Source organism: Pelodiscus sinensis, chromosome 2 (genome assembly GCF_049634645.1).
Source record: "Pelodiscus sinensis isolate JC-2024 chromosome 2, ASM4963464v1, whole genome shotgun sequence".
In the NCBI taxonomy this organism is placed as follows: domain Eukaryota; kingdom Metazoa; phylum Chordata; order Testudines; family Trionychidae; genus Pelodiscus; species Pelodiscus sinensis.
Genome location: NC_134712.1, coordinates 186,283,106 through 186,301,419, shown reverse-complemented (window position 1 = coordinate 186,301,419; position 18,314 = coordinate 186,283,106). Strand labels below are relative to the sequence as shown.

At 39.4% G+C, this 18,314-nt stretch overlaps 1 protein-coding gene across 1 annotated transcript in view; it reads right to left on the bottom strand.

The window, feature by feature from the left end:
• The window catches only part of AZI2 (5-azacytidine induced 2), a 50,213-nt gene that overhangs the window by 7,565 nt on the left and 24,334 nt on the right, over positions 1-18,314 (bottom strand). Inside the window, exons 5-7 of the mRNA XM_006134305.3 lie at positions 15,646-15,782; positions 8,715-8,776; positions 1,160-1,281 (exon numbers count right to left, since the gene is read on the bottom strand). Of these exons, the coding sequence (XP_006134367.2) occupies positions 1,160-1,281; positions 8,715-8,776; positions 15,646-15,782 (321 nt within the window). The remainder of the gene's footprint in view (positions 1-1,159; positions 1,282-8,714; positions 8,777-15,645; positions 15,783-18,314) is intronic.

Genomic DNA, 18,314 nt, shown 5'->3' with positions numbered 1-18,314 from the left:
TTTCTCTTCTGAAATTGGATGTTGAATGTGTCAGCACTGTAACTTTCCAACATAGACAGACACTCATCCAGTGGGAATGGTATTGAAGCTACCAACTCATTTAATAGAATACCTCACATAGTGACCATCAAAGACAAGTTGGTGTCCTAAAGGTGAGCCCCATTGTCAACTCCTTTAGCCATCCAATACTATATTAGTAAGGTTGTCCTTCTAATATTTAGTCTTTTGAATCTCTCATCTGAGCTGTGACCTGCTTATATTTTTTAATCAAAGAAGTGCATTAAAAACAAATGACTTTTGCTTATCCTATTGATCACTATATTGTTGTATTTCCTATCCAGTGAAAAATAGGGATGCTGCTACTCACTAACTGATTCTTATCTTCTTTAGGTTTCAATAATTAGATCACAGGTGACTGCCAAATATTCATCTCTTGCCTGCACTGGAAAGAAATACGACACAGAGGAGTTGAAATAGAAACACTTTCAGTCAGCAATGTAGAAAATCTGCACTGAACCCGGCCAAAGCAAATGACCAATGGAGTCAATTGTTTTTAAGAGGATGGTGCAGATAAACCAGTTTCCCTATAATGAAAATATTGATGCTGCAAATGTCATCATCTGGATTTTTATTTAACTGGTAGATAAAAGTTTTCAGAATATTTTCATCATAACTAAGGAAAAATCATAGCTACTGGGAAAGAGTTAAAAAAAAAAAATCTGTTCCTGAATTTTAAAATGCCACCAAAATGTTTTATATATTCTATACTGTTAATGTAGGAGAATGCATTTGAAAAGTAAAATCCTTGTTTTATTTAAAAAAAAAAATGAAGTAGTTGTGGTAAAAGGTCAAATACGAGTAAACTTAACACCTCAGCCTTGTACACATCAGCGACACTTGGCTGAGAAAAAAGCCACAAGGGGAACAGAATACAGTACTGAAGAAAAAACACATCAGCAACACCTTTATGTGTGAAGTTGACCAGTATGAGACAGAAGCCAAAGCAGTAAATGGGTAGGTTGGAACTATAATACACTGGCTTATCAACTTCAATTGATGAGATTTTGATAAGATATGATAGCTAGCTTTTCTTTAAAATGGTATAGATTGGATCAGTGGTTTGTACTTATAAGGCTTATTCCTGCAAACACTAACTTGCCTTTTTTAGCTGCAGTTGGGTTGATTTTCAGTTTTCGTAGAACCTCAGCTTGCACTTCAGTCACCAGATGCAAGTTAGACATTTCTCTCTTCAGTTCCCAGTATGCTTGCTGCACATTTTCACTGAAAGACATTTTAAAAAAATTAATTTGTTGTCCTTGCGACTGGTCACCTTGACTCTTTTGCAGTTCTTGAGTTGTACAGAAAACACTAACACTGTACAATGTCCCCCTCCCCCTTTTTTTTTGCACTTGAGTGTATTCTCTTTTCAGTTTTACTAAAGAATCATTTCAAATTGACATTATCAATGGACAGCATACCCACTAAGTCAAAGGCTATCAGATGGCTTTATTTGGCTCTTAAAGAAAGCTGTGTATACTAGTATATAAAACACTGAACTAAAGCACTAATTTAAAACTCTGTAAATGGAAAATTAAGATTAAGAATACTCTGGTAGTTTCACATACAAGATAAAGTGTTACTCCTGATGCAAAACCAATGCCCTCAAAAATATCCTCAGTACATATTTCAAATACAGGTAATGGATACTATGAAACAGATGTAGTTAAGAAATCAAATTTGAATTGCTTTGTTTGTGAACGTTGCTACATACACTACTAACATTTCAGATCATGTTAATGCATATACAGTACTAGTAAAAACTAAGTATCTGATATTTCAGTCTTCACACCAGTCAGTTTGCCACAGTGAATTCAGATTAATTAGGTACTTGATATCCAAACTGCTGAACACATGCCCAGGCCAAATTAAAATAATGCATTACATTGCTTTATGTCTGACAGGGCTGTCTAATGCTGTTGATTGTACATCAATGTGAGAAAACAGTGCAAGTTATCAAGAACCGGTGCTCATTTTTGTTGGTGGATGAAGAGGAGAAGAGATGGTGGGCAGAGGTAGAGCTGTTTTGTCCTATGAAGATTCTTGTTATTTAAGGCACTTTATTACCTGTTTAAATCACCATGGTTAAACAGCAAGGCAGATTTTGCCAAGAAAAGTTATGAAAGGGTCTAAGCAAAATATATCAGTTATGAAGAACTATTTAATAATCTAAACGATAAGCAGATAATTCAGCCTTCAGAGTATTTTTCCAATACATAATAGATGCTTACGAAGGTACACATCACACACTGCAGAACTGCATTATTTCAGAACATAAAATTCTATGAACCAGATTTCAAAAATGCTCAAAACCCCACAACCAGAGCCAGATTTTCAAGGGAATTCCTTTTCTGTTTATGCAGCACATAAAGTGATTATTTTCAAAGAGTGTTCAGTACCTTGCAGCTCCTACTGAGAACACAAGCAGCTGAGAACTAACCTGGTTTGAAAATCTGTCCCTGTGCTTTCAAATAGAATCATTGGATAGTAGCATTCATGCTTCTACAAGATTGAACAGCAGATAGATCAACTCCCACTTTGAAAGACCTATTGGAATATTTTAAAATACGCATTCACTGTTAGCCCAGTGCTTTACACCAAAGGTATTACAATTTTGTCAGTCAACTGCTGGAAGAAAATCCCCTCCCTCCCCTTTTTTTTTTTTAAATTAAGAATTCTGTTCTCACAAAATCCTTGGCTCACCACAAGTTGCTTAGAGTGGAAACTACATTAGGGATGCAATAGTGTAGTCGATTAACCCATAAGCAAATGCTTATCGGTTAATGCTATAGACTACATGAATTTCAAACCACCCCCCTTGCCAGTAAATTTTTTAACAGGCTAGCCAGAAGCCCAGCCCAGTCTTGGCTCGCACCAGGTCCGGAACCTACGCCTTCTGCAGTTGTGCATTTAAAGTATATTTAAGGAGCCAGGCGGGTAGGCAGCCAGTCTTAGTTCCAGCTCACACCGGGACCGGGAGCTCAGCCCCCCACTATCCCCTACAGGGGTTGCTGCCACCCCATGCTGCTGCCTCTAACAGGCAGCTGGTCCACAAGGGGAGCTGGTTTATAAATTGGCTTGCCTTAAACAGATACAGAGGCAACAGCGCAGGGTGGCATGGGGCTCCCCAGGAGTGGGGCCTGAGCGCACTGGCTGCTGGCCCCACCCCTGGATACTACAAAATAGTTAGGAACGACTAAGAATTCATGCGGTTACTTGACTATTCTATTACCTGGTATCGAACATCCCTACTTTGAATTGCCTATCACTTTTGATAATTTCACTTCATGTACAATTTTCCTCCAGATGAGAATGTACAACGTGGATAGAACCTTACATGTATTAACTCTTGAATTACTACAAACCTTTTTTCACAGTTAAATATTCTATATACGCAGATTGTAAACTGTAATTACTAAGCAACAGTGGCAACTCTACTCGTATACATAAACACACCTTTATTTTAATCTCAGATCTATTAATGTTTTTAATATAAAAAAATCTGATCCATTCACTACATACATCCCATTACTGCAATATTTTTAAAATGTATTAATTGCAAACGTCTGTGAAATACTACAACTTATTTTACTAAAACATTTCTCTCCTCAATAAAATTATCTACCGCTGTACAATCTTTTTAGAAATACTGCTTGGAAAACTCCTAGCTCAAACATAACTGTTTAAGTCTTCAGCAAACTGGCATTTCAAAACAGATATATTAAATCAGAGATTTTTCAAGCTGTTGACAAGCATGAAATGATTACGCCACAAAAAATTAGTTAACCACATCTGCCCTCCCTCAGTAAACAATAAAGTTGTTTGCTACAATAAATGTTTAACAGAGAAACCGGTCTCAGAATTTGACAAGAGCTCCTGACTGCTCTGTACGTTTCTGTACATTCAATGGTATTACGAATAGTTATTCACATTACAAAATCAAACCACACTATACATATGCTAATTCATGCACTGAGCTGCTATCTGAAAGCTGCTTTAAAAAAACAACTAAATTTACTCTTCTATACTGAAGGACAGATAACTACATTATCTTGAGATAACACTTCTGCTGTCAGACATGCAAGATTGACTGTCACGCTGCAACTTGAACCACAAGAAAAAACTACTAGCGACAAGTTTAAGATGAAGAGTAAGTAGCAATAGTTCGGATACAACATGCCCTATGAAATAGTCATAAAAAAATACTGTAGAGTAAATGAAAGGAACACCAACAGTACTATTGATTCTTCCCCCTCTGATTTCCTTCCCCCTATGAACAGGCAAAGTAAGCTCAACATGCTATGACTAACAATTTCCTATTACTAAGTACTATTCCCCCCTCTTGTGGAAAACTACATAAGTACACAAAGTTGTTTCTGTCTGGATGTGAGAGACAAATAAACCAACACATTTATCAGTATAACCACTGTATTCCTTTAAACCCAAATCTTTTCCTTAAAAGGGCATTTTCCCAAGTACATTTGAACTCTTTGCCATTCTGCATTCCCTGTAGGCAAGCACAATAACAATGTATCACATTACAATACACACATGATTATGGAGCACAGATCCATAATCAAGCAGTCATCGGATTTTATTTTTCAGTAGGAATACTATGTGTTTTTGTCAAGTGAAGAGAATTAATAATTTGTAACATCATCCTCACTTCCTAGTTCCAGGTTAGGCTAGGTCATTTGCATTCTCCACTTCTGCTGACATCTTAGAATATGTCAGCATGAAGATATCTAAGTTTGATAACATTATTTGAGAAAAGGGTAAAATTCAACTGGGAACACATTCAACAGCTGTTTCTGCAGTTCAGACAAAGTCTTTGGGCCCCACATGAGCTCCAATTTTAGTAGAAGGACACAACTCCTTCCTATTAGCAGCTGCAAGTTCCTTTTACATGTCAAGCCTTTTCTAATGTCTGAATGTCTGGGAAATAAAAGAATAGATAAGAAAGCCAGGAACTCTTTTAGTTGATGTCTTATGCCCCTGTTATCTGTAGGTTGCATAAGGGGCAAGCCACAAAGGTCAGTTACGCTTTAGCCAATGCAAAATCTAGTGGGCCACATAACTTAAGTGGAACAGGTTACCATAACTATTACACACGTGATCCATGAATTTTTGCTAGCTTCCCTCTCTTTCCTGGAATGATGCAAGGTGTTCATCTTAAGCCCTATATCAGATTGCAGTCTAGCTACCCAAGAATCTTCTATCTGCTTCACTTTACTACTAATAAAAAGATGAGAAAACTTCCAGGTGTAAAACTCTGGCCTTAAAATTGCCATATGAGCTCAATTTTTCTTCGCAAAAGTTTGTTTTGCCTTCTGATAAAACTATGGATGTTAAGATTAAGTGGCATGCTATGGTCACTGATGGGAGGTAGCTATTGTTGCTCCACGATATGCTCAATTCTGGCTCATGTGTTAGGGCTTGTCTAAATGCCACTATGCTGCACGGCAACTTTCTTGCTCAGACACGTGTGACAGCAAGTTATAGCACTATAAAGCGCAGTATGAACTGGCTCCCAGCACTGTAAGCTACATCCCTTGTGGAGGTGGTTTACCTACAGTGCTGGTACCCTGACCACACAACCATGCTAAAGCACTGTACACAAAGCCTCAAATTACATAATGTGCTCACACAGCAGAGTATTTTGCACATAATTGATACCACCATTCAAAGCACTTAGTTTACTCTTATCTCTGATCACAGATTCCTTTTCTCAACCTGTTATCAGTGTGGCTTTTCAGATGTTAGTCACTATCTTTTTCAACTACACTGATCAAGTAGCTAAGGTCTCATGCATGCTCATCTGCTGCCTTGAATGCCTATTTCCAACAAATTGTGCCAATTTTCTTCCACATATTGATCTGAGAAAGTGGATCTGGCCCACGAAAGCTCATCACCTAATAAACCATCTTGTTAGTCTTTAAAGTGCTGCATAGTCCTGTCTTTTGTTTGATCTTTTAGCTTCTAATGTCACCAGCACATTAAGTGGCTTCATGCTGTTATGTGATGACTCACATTCCAATGCCATCACACATCTGCTTGTTTTGAACATCTACCTACCTACAAATGAATATTTCAAAACTGAAGTACACTTCGAGAGACCCTAATCTCATTCCGTGACTCCGCTATTGTTCCCCTTAATTAAAAAAAAGTAACATTGCTCCCAAGCCCAAGAATCTTGACATCATCCCTGACACAAGACCCTTTGTCGCCATCACTTTCTCCAGAATTAGTCTCTACCACCACTTTGCCTCTACTGAATACCTTTTTCTTAACTTGATCACATTTGTAACACTGGTGGCTCCCCTTTTCCTAGCATCTATATCTGCTCCTGGAGGAATTCTGAACCAAAACATTAAAAATACTGTCTGCAAAATTTTTAAATTCTGCACATTTTGTTAGTAAGAGTAAAACAATATAATCACCAGTTTTAATTTACTGATAATTTATTTCAAAATACCTGCCTGTCAATGTCTGTAACAATACAGAGAACAAAAAAGATTCAGGAAATGTTTTTGACAAATAGATTCCTTACTAGGCGTATTAACACAGAACTCTATGTAATAATTCATTTAAACTGCAATTCAGAACAATATGTCCTGCACCCCTCAGAAGCAACATAAAGGGTAGGAGTAATGGAGAAGGAAGTAATTGCTGGGAAGGAGCCTGAGTGTGAACTTGGACAATTATTGGGTAGGTGGGAAAAGTTGGGAATGGGTTTTTTGGGGAGGTAAAGAAGGATTTTTAAGAAGCTTCTCCCCTGCAGACCCTGGCTGACTCCCAGCCTGTCCCATTCAATCAGACATTTGCCCCATCTTTCCCTGTACCTCAATATAACCTTGCACCCTCTGTCCACATGTGTGCCTCCCCCCCCCCAGATATCCACTCCCCCATCTCTAGATGGCCCTGCACTCCTCCCATCCCCATGTGGTCTTGTACCTCAACTTTCATTCAGTCCCTGATCCAGTCCATCCTCCCCCACTAGTCCTTATGAACCCCATGTCTCCTGACCTGGCCAACAGGCACTGTGAAGGCAAATCCTCCCTCTTCCCTAACTGGCTGGGACCTGCTGCTCTGTTCTACTGCCACAGCACTCTCTGGTGGGCAGAAGGCAGAGCTGCAGCAACTTTCCAGCACAAGCTTTTTCTGCAGAAAAAAAATTAAAATGTTCATAGCTCATTAATTACGCATGCACACAGTGGCACAGAAGTCCTCCAGAAGTACTGTCTTATTGTTCCTGCTCTTCGCCCTTATTTCCATTCAGATTTACCATCTATTGGTTCAGTGGTTTGGTGCATTAAGGTGACTTGGCTCTCTAGCTCAATCAGAAGCCCTTCTTCCAGGGATAAACAAAAAAATCTCAACATAACACAAGTCTTGTCAGCCTCTATAATGAGCTTCTGAATTTCTTGATGTTCACTATTCTTTCCTTCAAGGTAGGGATTTAGTACTGGGTCTTGCAATGCAGGGGCCTTCATCACAGGTGTTGGATCACAGTCCCGGTTTCAGAACTGAATAGTCCTCAGTCCTTCCTTGAACAGTCCAAGGTTCCAATGACATTCTCTCTCCCCTTCATGCAGAAGATCTTCATAGCACTCTCACAAAGAGCACAATCAATCCTTTACCATATGTCAGGATTACTCACTCAGAAGCAGAGGAAGATGAAGGGGATTCTAGTCCCAGTCTTCTGCTTCACAGATCCAAGTTGTGAAACAGCCACCTGCTCTAAGTGCACGTAGCGACATCGCTATTTCTTTGAGGTTATTTTCTGCACTACTATTAGATTTTTACTACCTCAAATCTGTCTCCTGCTTCTGCAGCCATCCCATGTTAGGCATTCCCAACTCCTCTTGTCCTTCACAAACCTTTTTCTGGTCATTGTGAAGGGCCTCACCCAGAGCCTTTCCCAAATGCTGATGTGTCTGAGTCTAAGAAAATCTTTTCTAGCAGGATCTTCTTCCAGCCTAGACATCCAACCCTACTCACGAGACCCTTGATGGTTACATTTTCCCTCCATTCAGATGCTTCTCCCGAGGACACTCCAGTTCTAGGATTCAGAAGAAACCAGACAAAGGCAGAGCTGAGCCCACTGCATTTAAAGGACTAATTCACTCCACGACAGTGTTCCATAATGGCTACGTAACACTGTACAAAAAGAAGAACTACAACTCCTGGTGTCTAAACTTAAATGAATCCAGATATACCAGTAAGATGTAGAAAGCAGAATCATGGATCCATCCTCCATCACATTTAGCCTTGATACCGCTACCCAAAGCAAACTCAACACACAATGCAAGCTTGCAAAAAACTCCATACACTTGCTATACCATCCTTAAATCTAGTATTTAATGTATGTGATCTGGAAACAATCCAGAAGATTTAAAAATACAGTCTCTGACAGAGTTAACAGTAGATTTAACTTTTATCCTAATTTATCAACAAGAACAAAAATAATAAATTTTGTCAAACAGGAAGTGTAATTAAGTTTGTAACTGCTTATACAGCAAGCTACCTTGGATGAGTTAGCCTATTATTCAAATAAGTTCACTCATAGAATAATTTGCCACATCAGCTCAATGATAATTTCTAAATCAAATACCAACAAAAAAAGTGAAACACAGAAGAACCACAAATCTTCATACCTCTGAACGTTTTGTTTTTGGAGGAAATCTCCATTTGACAGATTTAATTCTTGACCCTGGTCCTGAAAGAAAAAACACAAACAAACAGCCAGTCAACTCTATTTCATGTTCATGTTCAAAAGCTTTATAACAAAAGTAGTCAATTATGTGGTATCTGATCTTACAAGCAGGAGGGTCTTAACTTTCACTAGCTGATGAATATCAGGAAGGGAAGGAGATGTGTCATTTTACAATGAAAAGTTTGAAAAAAATACATGAATTTCCTACAAAAATTCTGCTTATTTGAATTACTGTTTAAACACCAAGATCAATTCTGTATTGAGAAAATGAGTAAAATGAAACAATACTATCCCCTCACTGTGAATGTTTCAGAAAGTTATGGGGCCTAAATATTTTCTACTAAGAAGTTTCACACAAAATGGCAAATCTCGAGCCCCATTAACATTATTCCTGAGAGAACAAATCAACCAAAAAATTGGTAACAAAATAGTCTGGCCTATACTTGCAGACACCACCTTTTGCTTTATCAAACTATCACAAAATAATTAATCTGAAGTGTTTCGACCACATTATACTGCATCACAGTTTGCAGATTGAAGTCAATGAGATTTGTACCCCCATGTCACCTACATGCTTTGGAAAAATCCCACCTTTAGGCTTTCTATGTATCAATTAACTTTGGACATCTAGATTTGAAAATTCTACCTTCTGAATAAAAAGTTCACAATTAACTCATTGAAAGTCTAAGTAACTTTTCTATTAACTCTGAAGCGCTTATTTTCATGTGATTTTATCCTATAAAAGTTTTGTACAATTTAAGTAGGATACCCTACTCATAATGACATTAAAAACAGCATTTGTAATTTAGTTCATTATTAAATATAATCTAGTATTACAAGAGCAAAAAAAATTTCAATTCGATTCTCGTAAACATGCTATCAATTGTCATTGTGACTATAAAAGGATCCACTATTAGCAGCAAAGCTTTTAGTTGATGCAAAATGAGACTCCCATACGCCCACTATGCAAAACTGAAATAAGAAAATCTATAATACTAAAAATACAACCAGAATGTCCTGATAGCAGCCATTTCTCTTTAATTTTATGTTTTTAAACTGTTTCGTATTCATAATAGGGATGTAATAGTGTAAACGGTTAACTCACCAACATGACTCATTAGTTACCCTTCAGTTATATGCCGTTCCCCCTCCAAGCTCCCTCCCCTCACTACTGCCTCTGTGTGTGAGGTAGCTCATGGGGAGCTGGTTTTTAAGCCAGCTCCCTGCACACACCAGCTCCCACCTGCCCCGCAGAGAGTGGGGAAAGTCAGGCAGCTTCCTCTCCAGTGAGTTTTCATGAAACCACTTACATTTTCAGTGGTTATGTGTTCGCCTGAACACATGCATTTTAACATCCCTAATTCATAAATCCCAGAGCTCTCTCAAAGTTTCAACTGGCAATGTTACTTTCCTCTTTTACTGCTCACGTGCAAGACAGTCAGTCTCAGTGCTATAAACAAGCTAATATAAAACCTTGTTCCTTGATGTGTGTTAGTGGATTTGAGGGGAAGATGTATTTCTTCTTTAAGACAAGACAGTTACTGCAACAGTTATTAATTCAACAGAGTTCAGTGCACTATCAAAACAAAACTAGCCTCCTAATTCTGTGGAATCTCTCAGAATGTATCACACAATTAATAGACCGTCCCCAGTTATGTCTCCAAAATGTTTTGAAAAGACACCTACAATAACACTAGACATTTAAAAAAAAACCACTTATTAAGGAGAGGAAAGTTAACAGTGAATGAATTCTCAATTCAAGATAATCAATTCCCTTTAGCACCATCTAGTGGACAAAATATAGATGAGCATATAGAGACGGAGAAAAAGTTTCAGTAAGAAGAGCTCAAACACTTAAAATTTTAAGCCTTGTTATGTTCTGTGCAAACATAACAAATGACAAGAATCAGTTGATCAGGCTGGCCAACAAAGCCTCCAAAGCCTGACAGCCAGTATTAACGATGTGTATCTTAACAAAAACTCAATGTATAATTTTCAGCAGCTAGGAGTAAACTAATAGCGTTAAAGGTCTCAGAGGGGTACCCATGTTAATCTGTAACTTTAAAAACCAATGAGTAGTCCTGTGGCACCTTAGAAACTATAAATAAATAAATAGTATTATGAGCTTTTGTGGGCAAAATCCATTTATTCAAATGAGCTCATCTGAAGAAGTGGGTTTTGCCCACGAAAGCTCATGATAGCCTATATATTTTTGTTGGTCTCTAAGCATACCTCTACACAGCAGCATTATTTTGTAATAACTAACATTATTCAAAAAAACACAGTGCACATCTACACTGCAAGCAGTTATTTTGAAATAATGTCAAGCTGGAGGACGTCTTACTCTGACTCATGGTAACTCATTTCATAAGGAGTAAGGGAAGTCCAAGGAAGAGTGCTCTTCCTTCAACTTCCTCCTGTGCAGACAGCACCAAAAGCCAAGTTAAGTCATTTCACCTTCAGCTACACAATTGATGTAGCTGAAGCTGTGTAGTTTAACTGGACTTGAGTCCTGCTATGTAGACGTATCATAAGGTGCCACAGGACTATTCATTGTTGCTAATAAATACTAGAAAGAAAAAAAAAGAAAGGTAGCATAGCCTCTGTTTGAAGGGAAAAAAAGTAACAATTTCATCTGTTTTCCTCTGCAGTATATAGCTTAGGGATATAAAATTCCTTTTAGAAAGTTAACCAATTAAGTATTATGTTTACCAGTTAACCAAGATCCCACAGGCAGGATCCAGCCAGGTGGGGGAGCTGCTTGGCCAGGCTGGTCCTGTTGCATCGTGCCACAGGTGAGGGGCTGCTCCAACACACAAGAGCATCTCCCGCTTGCAGTACAGTGGAAATTGCAGGTAGGGGAACTGCTCCAGGCTGGGCAGGCTGCCACTTAACTGATTACCCAGTAAGGGCGATGCTTACTAGGTAATCGGTTAACCCTTTACATCTCTAATGTAGCTGCATTAAATCAGATCAGCAGCTTACATTTGAGAGCTCATGCATGACTGCAGCATAATTTAAATGTCTTTACAAACAATGTGCACAAATGACTACATTCCTTCCACATGAACTAAGTTTTAAAGACTAAGGCAAACAGTAGCTTAATACATTTACAGAAAATGTTAATTATAACAAATAATAGTAATTGTGCCCTCAACACACCAAAAGAAATCTGATTCTAGGTTTTGGCCTTAAACTTGAAAAACCACAAAGTGGTCTTTTAGCCCTGTAATGTGGTCCCCCGCCTTCTCATCAATATGCATGAGCAGTGACACTCAATATGTAATGACTGTCATGAATTTACATAGATGGTTCTAGTTTCTGCTGCACACGTCACCATGTGCTGCTGCACACAGTACACTCACCCCAGACAGTTAAGAGCTGTTTATTCAGGCACCCAATCAGAGACCCTTGTTTACCTAGACAAGGTCCAATGAGTTTAAAGCTACAGCTCATAAATATTCATGGGGAGAGCCTACTTAAGTTCTGGTTAACCTTTTCTGCTTGTTCGTTGTTTGCGTCTCTCTGCCTTTTTGCGTCTGCAGCGTTCCACCCTATCCCCTATCCATGTCTATAGGTAGCTAGGTTAGTTAGAGGTTCGTCATCAAGTCTGTCTGTTAGTATAATGCGTCAGTTCTACGCTCAAGCGGCTGGGGTATTATATCGTGACGGGAGGCGTCGTGTTAGTTTAGTTAGGATTTTGTGTATCCAGTCTGGGTACAGGAGTGGCTCGTCTATCGCTGGTTCCAGCTGAAGAGCGGAATCAACCTGAAGGCCAGCGCCAGGCAAATTACCAGCAGTGAATCCTGCGTCCAGGAGCGGAAGGCCCCGGAGGAGGACTTCACTACCTGCCTGCATTCCACCCGTCCCCAGGGTCTACGAGGGACTGCCTCTCTGTTCCTCGCCAAGGGCTCGGAAGGAGCCTACGGCTTGAGGTCGAGAGCACCGCAGAGGGCATCGCTGCAAGGGATCTCCTCCTAGTCTCTCGCTAGAGCCTTTAATTAGTCAAAGACTTGAGAGACAGGTGCATCACGTCCATTGTCGACAGCTGGATAGTGTAATTATTGTCTGTGTAATCCTTGTGTTTGTGGGGTACTTTACTATCCTCCTATTTCTTCTTGGGTTGTGGGATATTAAGAGTGTTCACCTATTTCCTTGTTGTACCTTTTAAATTTTACAATATATGGTTTGGCCCCTTTAAATTGTGTAACATTTTTATTTCTCTGCGGCATGTTAATCAACAAACACCTATGATAGATGAGGTTTGGCGGTATCTGCAACTTCCACTGACGTTTAATTAATTAATTAATTAATTAATAGTAATCAGATTGCAAATCTAGGCTTAAGCATCCTCAGTGTAACAGCCCTCCAAAGAGGAAGGTACTACGAATAAGAAAAATTACATGAAGTTTTCAATCCCTGGTCATCTCCTGATGAGATCAAAACTTTAGCAGACCTTGGCTGTTTCTAGATTGGCTGCATATAAAAACAAGATCTAAATATTACCATCAGTTCCACAGGCATTTCTAATACAGTCCTGGATAAAAAGATACTGGGGGAAAAAAAAATTCCCACATCAACTATGGATACAACCTCACTATACAGGGATGAGAAGATGGGTATACCGATCTTGTGGGAAAAGAGGGTTTTGCACAAAAAGAAAATGTCCACACTACTTGTTTTTATGCAAAACACAGATCAACAGAAAATATGCAAATGAGATTGTGACTCATGCAAATGAGTCCCTTATTAGCATATTTTTTGCCAAGAAAACTCGTAGTGTAGACGTAGTCTAGATGTCTTGCAAATTCTGTGACGCAAAGGTCCTATAAACAAAGCTTCTTTTACCACACAGCTTTGATTCATCCATAGTACAAGTTTATTCTGTGTACTAGATGAGGCAGGGATCTTCTGGGAAAAACAGTAAGTTATCATGTGATTAAGGACTATTAAATTTCACACATAATAAGAGGCCAAATTCAGTTTGCACTGGCAACCCTAATTCTGGCATTTCCTAACTTTTGAGCACTTAACTTGGCAACCTTAATAATGTTCTTAAAATAGTTTGAGTTTGTCACTTAAGAAGTTAAAAAAGCAAATTACTTAAAAAAAAAAAAGAGAAATTCTATTTCGTGGCATCATATTAATATCCACATGATTCATCAGCAAGGTTGGAACCTTTAGAATCTCCATTGAGCATCCTTTCCCCCTTGAATTAACATAGTAATGGTAGTACTAAGTCGACAACCTCTATGCACCAAAGCTAGATGGGGATGAAACACACATTTTTGCCAGTAGATTTCAGAGACATTTGCTGACAGCAGAGCATAGAAATAGTAAAAGTCCTGGAATTTTTTCCAGGATCTGGAAGGGAGCAGACTCTTGGGGAACTGGCAGAAGAGTTTGCCTACTAACCATAAAACATTCTGACACATCCACTTCCTTTCCCAGTCCTCTCTATTTCCCATTCCTGACTGTCTGTCCCAGTCCTATTCTCCTGGTCTATTTTGACTTAGTCTCCACTTTTCTAACTTCTGTTCTCAGTCTCCTTGCCCTGCCAATTCCAGTCTGCCCCTTGCCCCCTTTCCCCCAGTTCCTCATCTGCCTTCCCCTTCCCTCTAACAGCTCCCAGTCTCAGCCTCTCCCACCAGGGTTTTAATTCATTCTCAGTCTCTCCCGAACTGCCTTCCCATTTTCATGTTTTTGCCTCTCTTCTTACCTGATTCCTTGTCCCAGTTTCTTTGCCCAGGGAGTCCCAGTCTCCCCCCATTTAATTTCAGTATTCTTCCTCATACCAACTATATGCCACTTCTCATACTTCATTTCTCTGAGTAGCCTCCAGTGCCAATTCTACCAGACTCCTTGACCCAATTTACTCCCTCCTGATCCTTGGTCTTGTGTTTTCCCCACTGCATAGGAATCAGGTGGTTTCCTACTTCAGACTACATATATGCCAAAAAAGAGGCAATTGAGAACACAGGAGAAACAGGATTCTGGTCTCAGAGTTCAAGTCCTGGACCCCTCACGCCCAGAGTATGTGGGAGTAGCCACTGCAGGGACAGCTTAGCTTTACCCTTTTAGTACTGGATTGGAGCATGCTCAGTTGTTCTGAGTGAAATGGGGCATGTTATAGTTTGGTCAGCATTGGGAATAGTGAGAGACTCGGGCATGCTCATTGCAGTCTGAATCTTAGGGAATTTTGCTGCTCATAAATCTTAAGATGTGGCTATCAGCAGTTCAATCTGCAGTATTTCAAAAGGCTTTGCAGCTTATTTGAGTGAATCTTCACAGGGTCAGCAGAATACGTATGCCCAATAAAAGGCCACTGCTCTGCTAAGTTTCAAGTTCTGACGTTAACCATGTGATAACAGAGCTGTTCAAATGAAAGGTCATCAAGCTTTTAGTTTTGTTTTAAAGATGGGCAAAACATCTTTTTCTTTAACTTTATTGTCTACAATAGTTGACCTGGCTAAAGTTACCCCCCACCCACCGCCACAAAAAAACCCCCACAAACTGAGGCAAATATTGGGCATGGAAAATTTCAGCTCACAGGGTTGAAGTTCGGCAACATTTTAAGTAACTAAAACAGTCTTATAATCAGGTGATGGGCAACCTTTGCAAAAGGCTGTGCCATCAGCCCCACATATAAATACAGCATTATTTACAAGAGATTAGTTTCCTGGGAAGATCATTGTAGTTTTACTATGAAGGTTTTCATTTTTCATTTGTTTTATATGTATTTAGCTCTCTTTCATGTATATATTTCTCATGGGAACAAAAGTATTTGAAGTAAAGTTAAGGTTCAATATTATATACTCGTTTTAATTTTATAAGCCTATTCATGTTTCAGTTCTATAATTTAACAACAGTACCTTCTGCAGTTCTTTTCTGAGACTGTTGCATTCTTTCTTCAGCTTTTCTATTTCCTGTTCCAAACTGTGTACTTTCAAGTCACTATTCAGCTTCTCTATTTCCCAGCTAGCTGGAGCAGAGTTCAGATTCCTCATCACTACAAAAAAGATAAGCAACAGACTGATTTGCACTCCCATTATAAGGTTTCAGAGTTAGACACCGTGTTATGGCTCATGATTATCTGCACCAGACAAAATAAAAAGGACTCAACAGATTTAAAGTTTACTTTTCATCAATAAAGGTAAACTCTTCAAAATATAATAGATTGTTTGTGTATTTGTTTGTGCAAAATAAAGTCATACTTTGCAATTACCTACAGATATCAAATTTTGCATACACAATCCTGCCATTTAAATTACCTGAATGCACTACTTTTTACACTGTAATATCCTAGATGAAAGGTTTAAATAATTATTTTGGGGTTTTGTTGGAAAAAAGTCATGGCTATTATGATAAGAGTTCATAAAAAATATTTGCTAACAACATTAAAATCGAGTCACCTATTCAACTGTCATTTTCGTGCAAAGAAAATTTTTACTGTTACAAATCACAAAATCATTCAAATTAGTTACGGAAAGAGTAATAGAAGCTTTATGAGTTTCTGATTCAAATTTACTATGTATGGTAATTATTCAATAAAATTAATAACATTTGAAGTTTTTTGCAAGCATATAAATATAATTTAAAATAAATAGAATTTATTAAAATTTATTTAACTGTCCTGTAAGTGTAATCTATGGAAAGTGACTTTGCCTGGTCAACAACAGGCCTCACCTGCTAACCTAAAATATTTAGCAGTGTCTTGCTTTGTATAATACAGAGTTACTTGTCATCTGATATTTCATATCTACTTTCCTAAACAGGTTTTCTTGACTAGCCTTTCTTGTACAAAGATCATACTTTACACTACAGGAAGTGAAAGCATTACGTTTCCCAATGGATATTTATCAAGAAAGCGAATAGAAACTTTTTGACAAAGGAAAACTCAGAAAATAGATTAGAGGGACAAAGCATGTAGCTGTGTTTTTCTTTCTTTTATGTAACTTCTCCAAAGTAGGCTTTGCGAACAGGAGCAACAGCCTTTGCGAATAGGAGCAGCAAACAGGGAGTTTTGAGAGGGCATTCTCCAGCAAAAAAGAGCAAATATGGGACCCTTGAGGTAAGTGGCTGTCTGTAGTGTGTGTTTAGGGGTTACTTGCTGTGTGCCTGAGCTTGTGTTTGTCTGTTTGGTTGGTTTGTTTGTTTAAAGGAGCGTGTGCTGTGGCCGGCAGTGGGAAACTGTGAGCTTCTAAAGGTTTGAAATCTAGAAGCCTCTGTTAATTGGCTGAGCCTTAGTCAGGGGGCGGGGCTATCAGGCAGGCCAGGGCTTATAAAGCAGTGAGTCAGAGACCTGGAGCAGCAAACAGAGTTTTGAAGAGGAGTGGGAAGGGGCCAGGGACACTTGCCATTCTTTATAGTTTAATTTAAAGGTTGTAATCAAAACTTCCTGATTTAACTAAAAAACCTTTCAATAACATAGGTAGCTGTAGGAGAGAATGCAGGCAGAAGCCCAGCAGCAGAGTGGGGGCTATTCTGTTTATAGCACCCAGTGTAGCATGTATAATTACCTGCCCTATGGGCGGGTGGCGTATATGTGCATTCAGTGCAAGGAGCTCCTGGCCCTCAGAGACTGCAACAGGCTTTGGAGGCCAGGGTGGCTGAACTGGAGGAGCTGAGGGAGGCAGAGAGGTATGTAGAGGAGTCGTTCCAGGACACTGTAGAATTGTCCCACCTCCAGTCAGACAGCCCCTGCGCTGTTAAGGCTCAGGGAAGGAGAGCAGTCAATGGGAGCAGAAGGAAACCTTCCCATAGTTGGGACCCTCCTTCCAGATGTTAGGGTATCCTTTCGCACTGAGGTTACCTTTCTGGGGGAAGGAACTCCAGTCAGTAGGAAAACGCAGTTGTTAGTAATGGGAAATACGATCATTAGTAATGTAGTTAGCTGGGTTTGCGAAGACCAGGAGAACCGTTTGGTGACTTGCCTGCCTGGTCCAAAGGTTGCGGATCACTCGAGGCATCTAAATAGACTTATGTGTAGTGCTGGGGAGGAGCCAGTGGTCGTGGTATATGTAGTTACCAATGGCATAGGGAAGGGTAGCAGAGACGTTCTGGAAGCCAAATTTAGGCTGCTAGGAAAGAGACTGAAATCCAGGACCTCTATGGTGGCACTCTCATAAATGCTTCCAGTTCCATGTGCAGGGCCAGGTAGGCAGGCAGAGCTTCAGAGTCTCAATGCATGGATGAGACGATGGTGTAGGGAGGAGGGGTTTAGTTTTATAAGGAACTAGGAAAATTTTGGGGATAGGAAGAGCCTGTACAGGAAGGATGGGCTCCACCTAAACCATAGTGGATCCAGACTGCTGGCACTTAGTTTTAAAACTGCTCTGCGACCTTTTTAATGTTAAGAGATGGGGGAAAACCGATTGGTGCGGAGGAGCATGTGGATTGGACAGAGACAGTTCTTAGAGGAGGGTCTATTGATAGATTCTCTAGGTTTTAGTCAGGAGGAGAGGATGGAAGAGGATCAAGTAGGGGCCAAATTAGATGAAAAACATTCACATAAAAAATAACCTGACATCAGAAAAGGGCA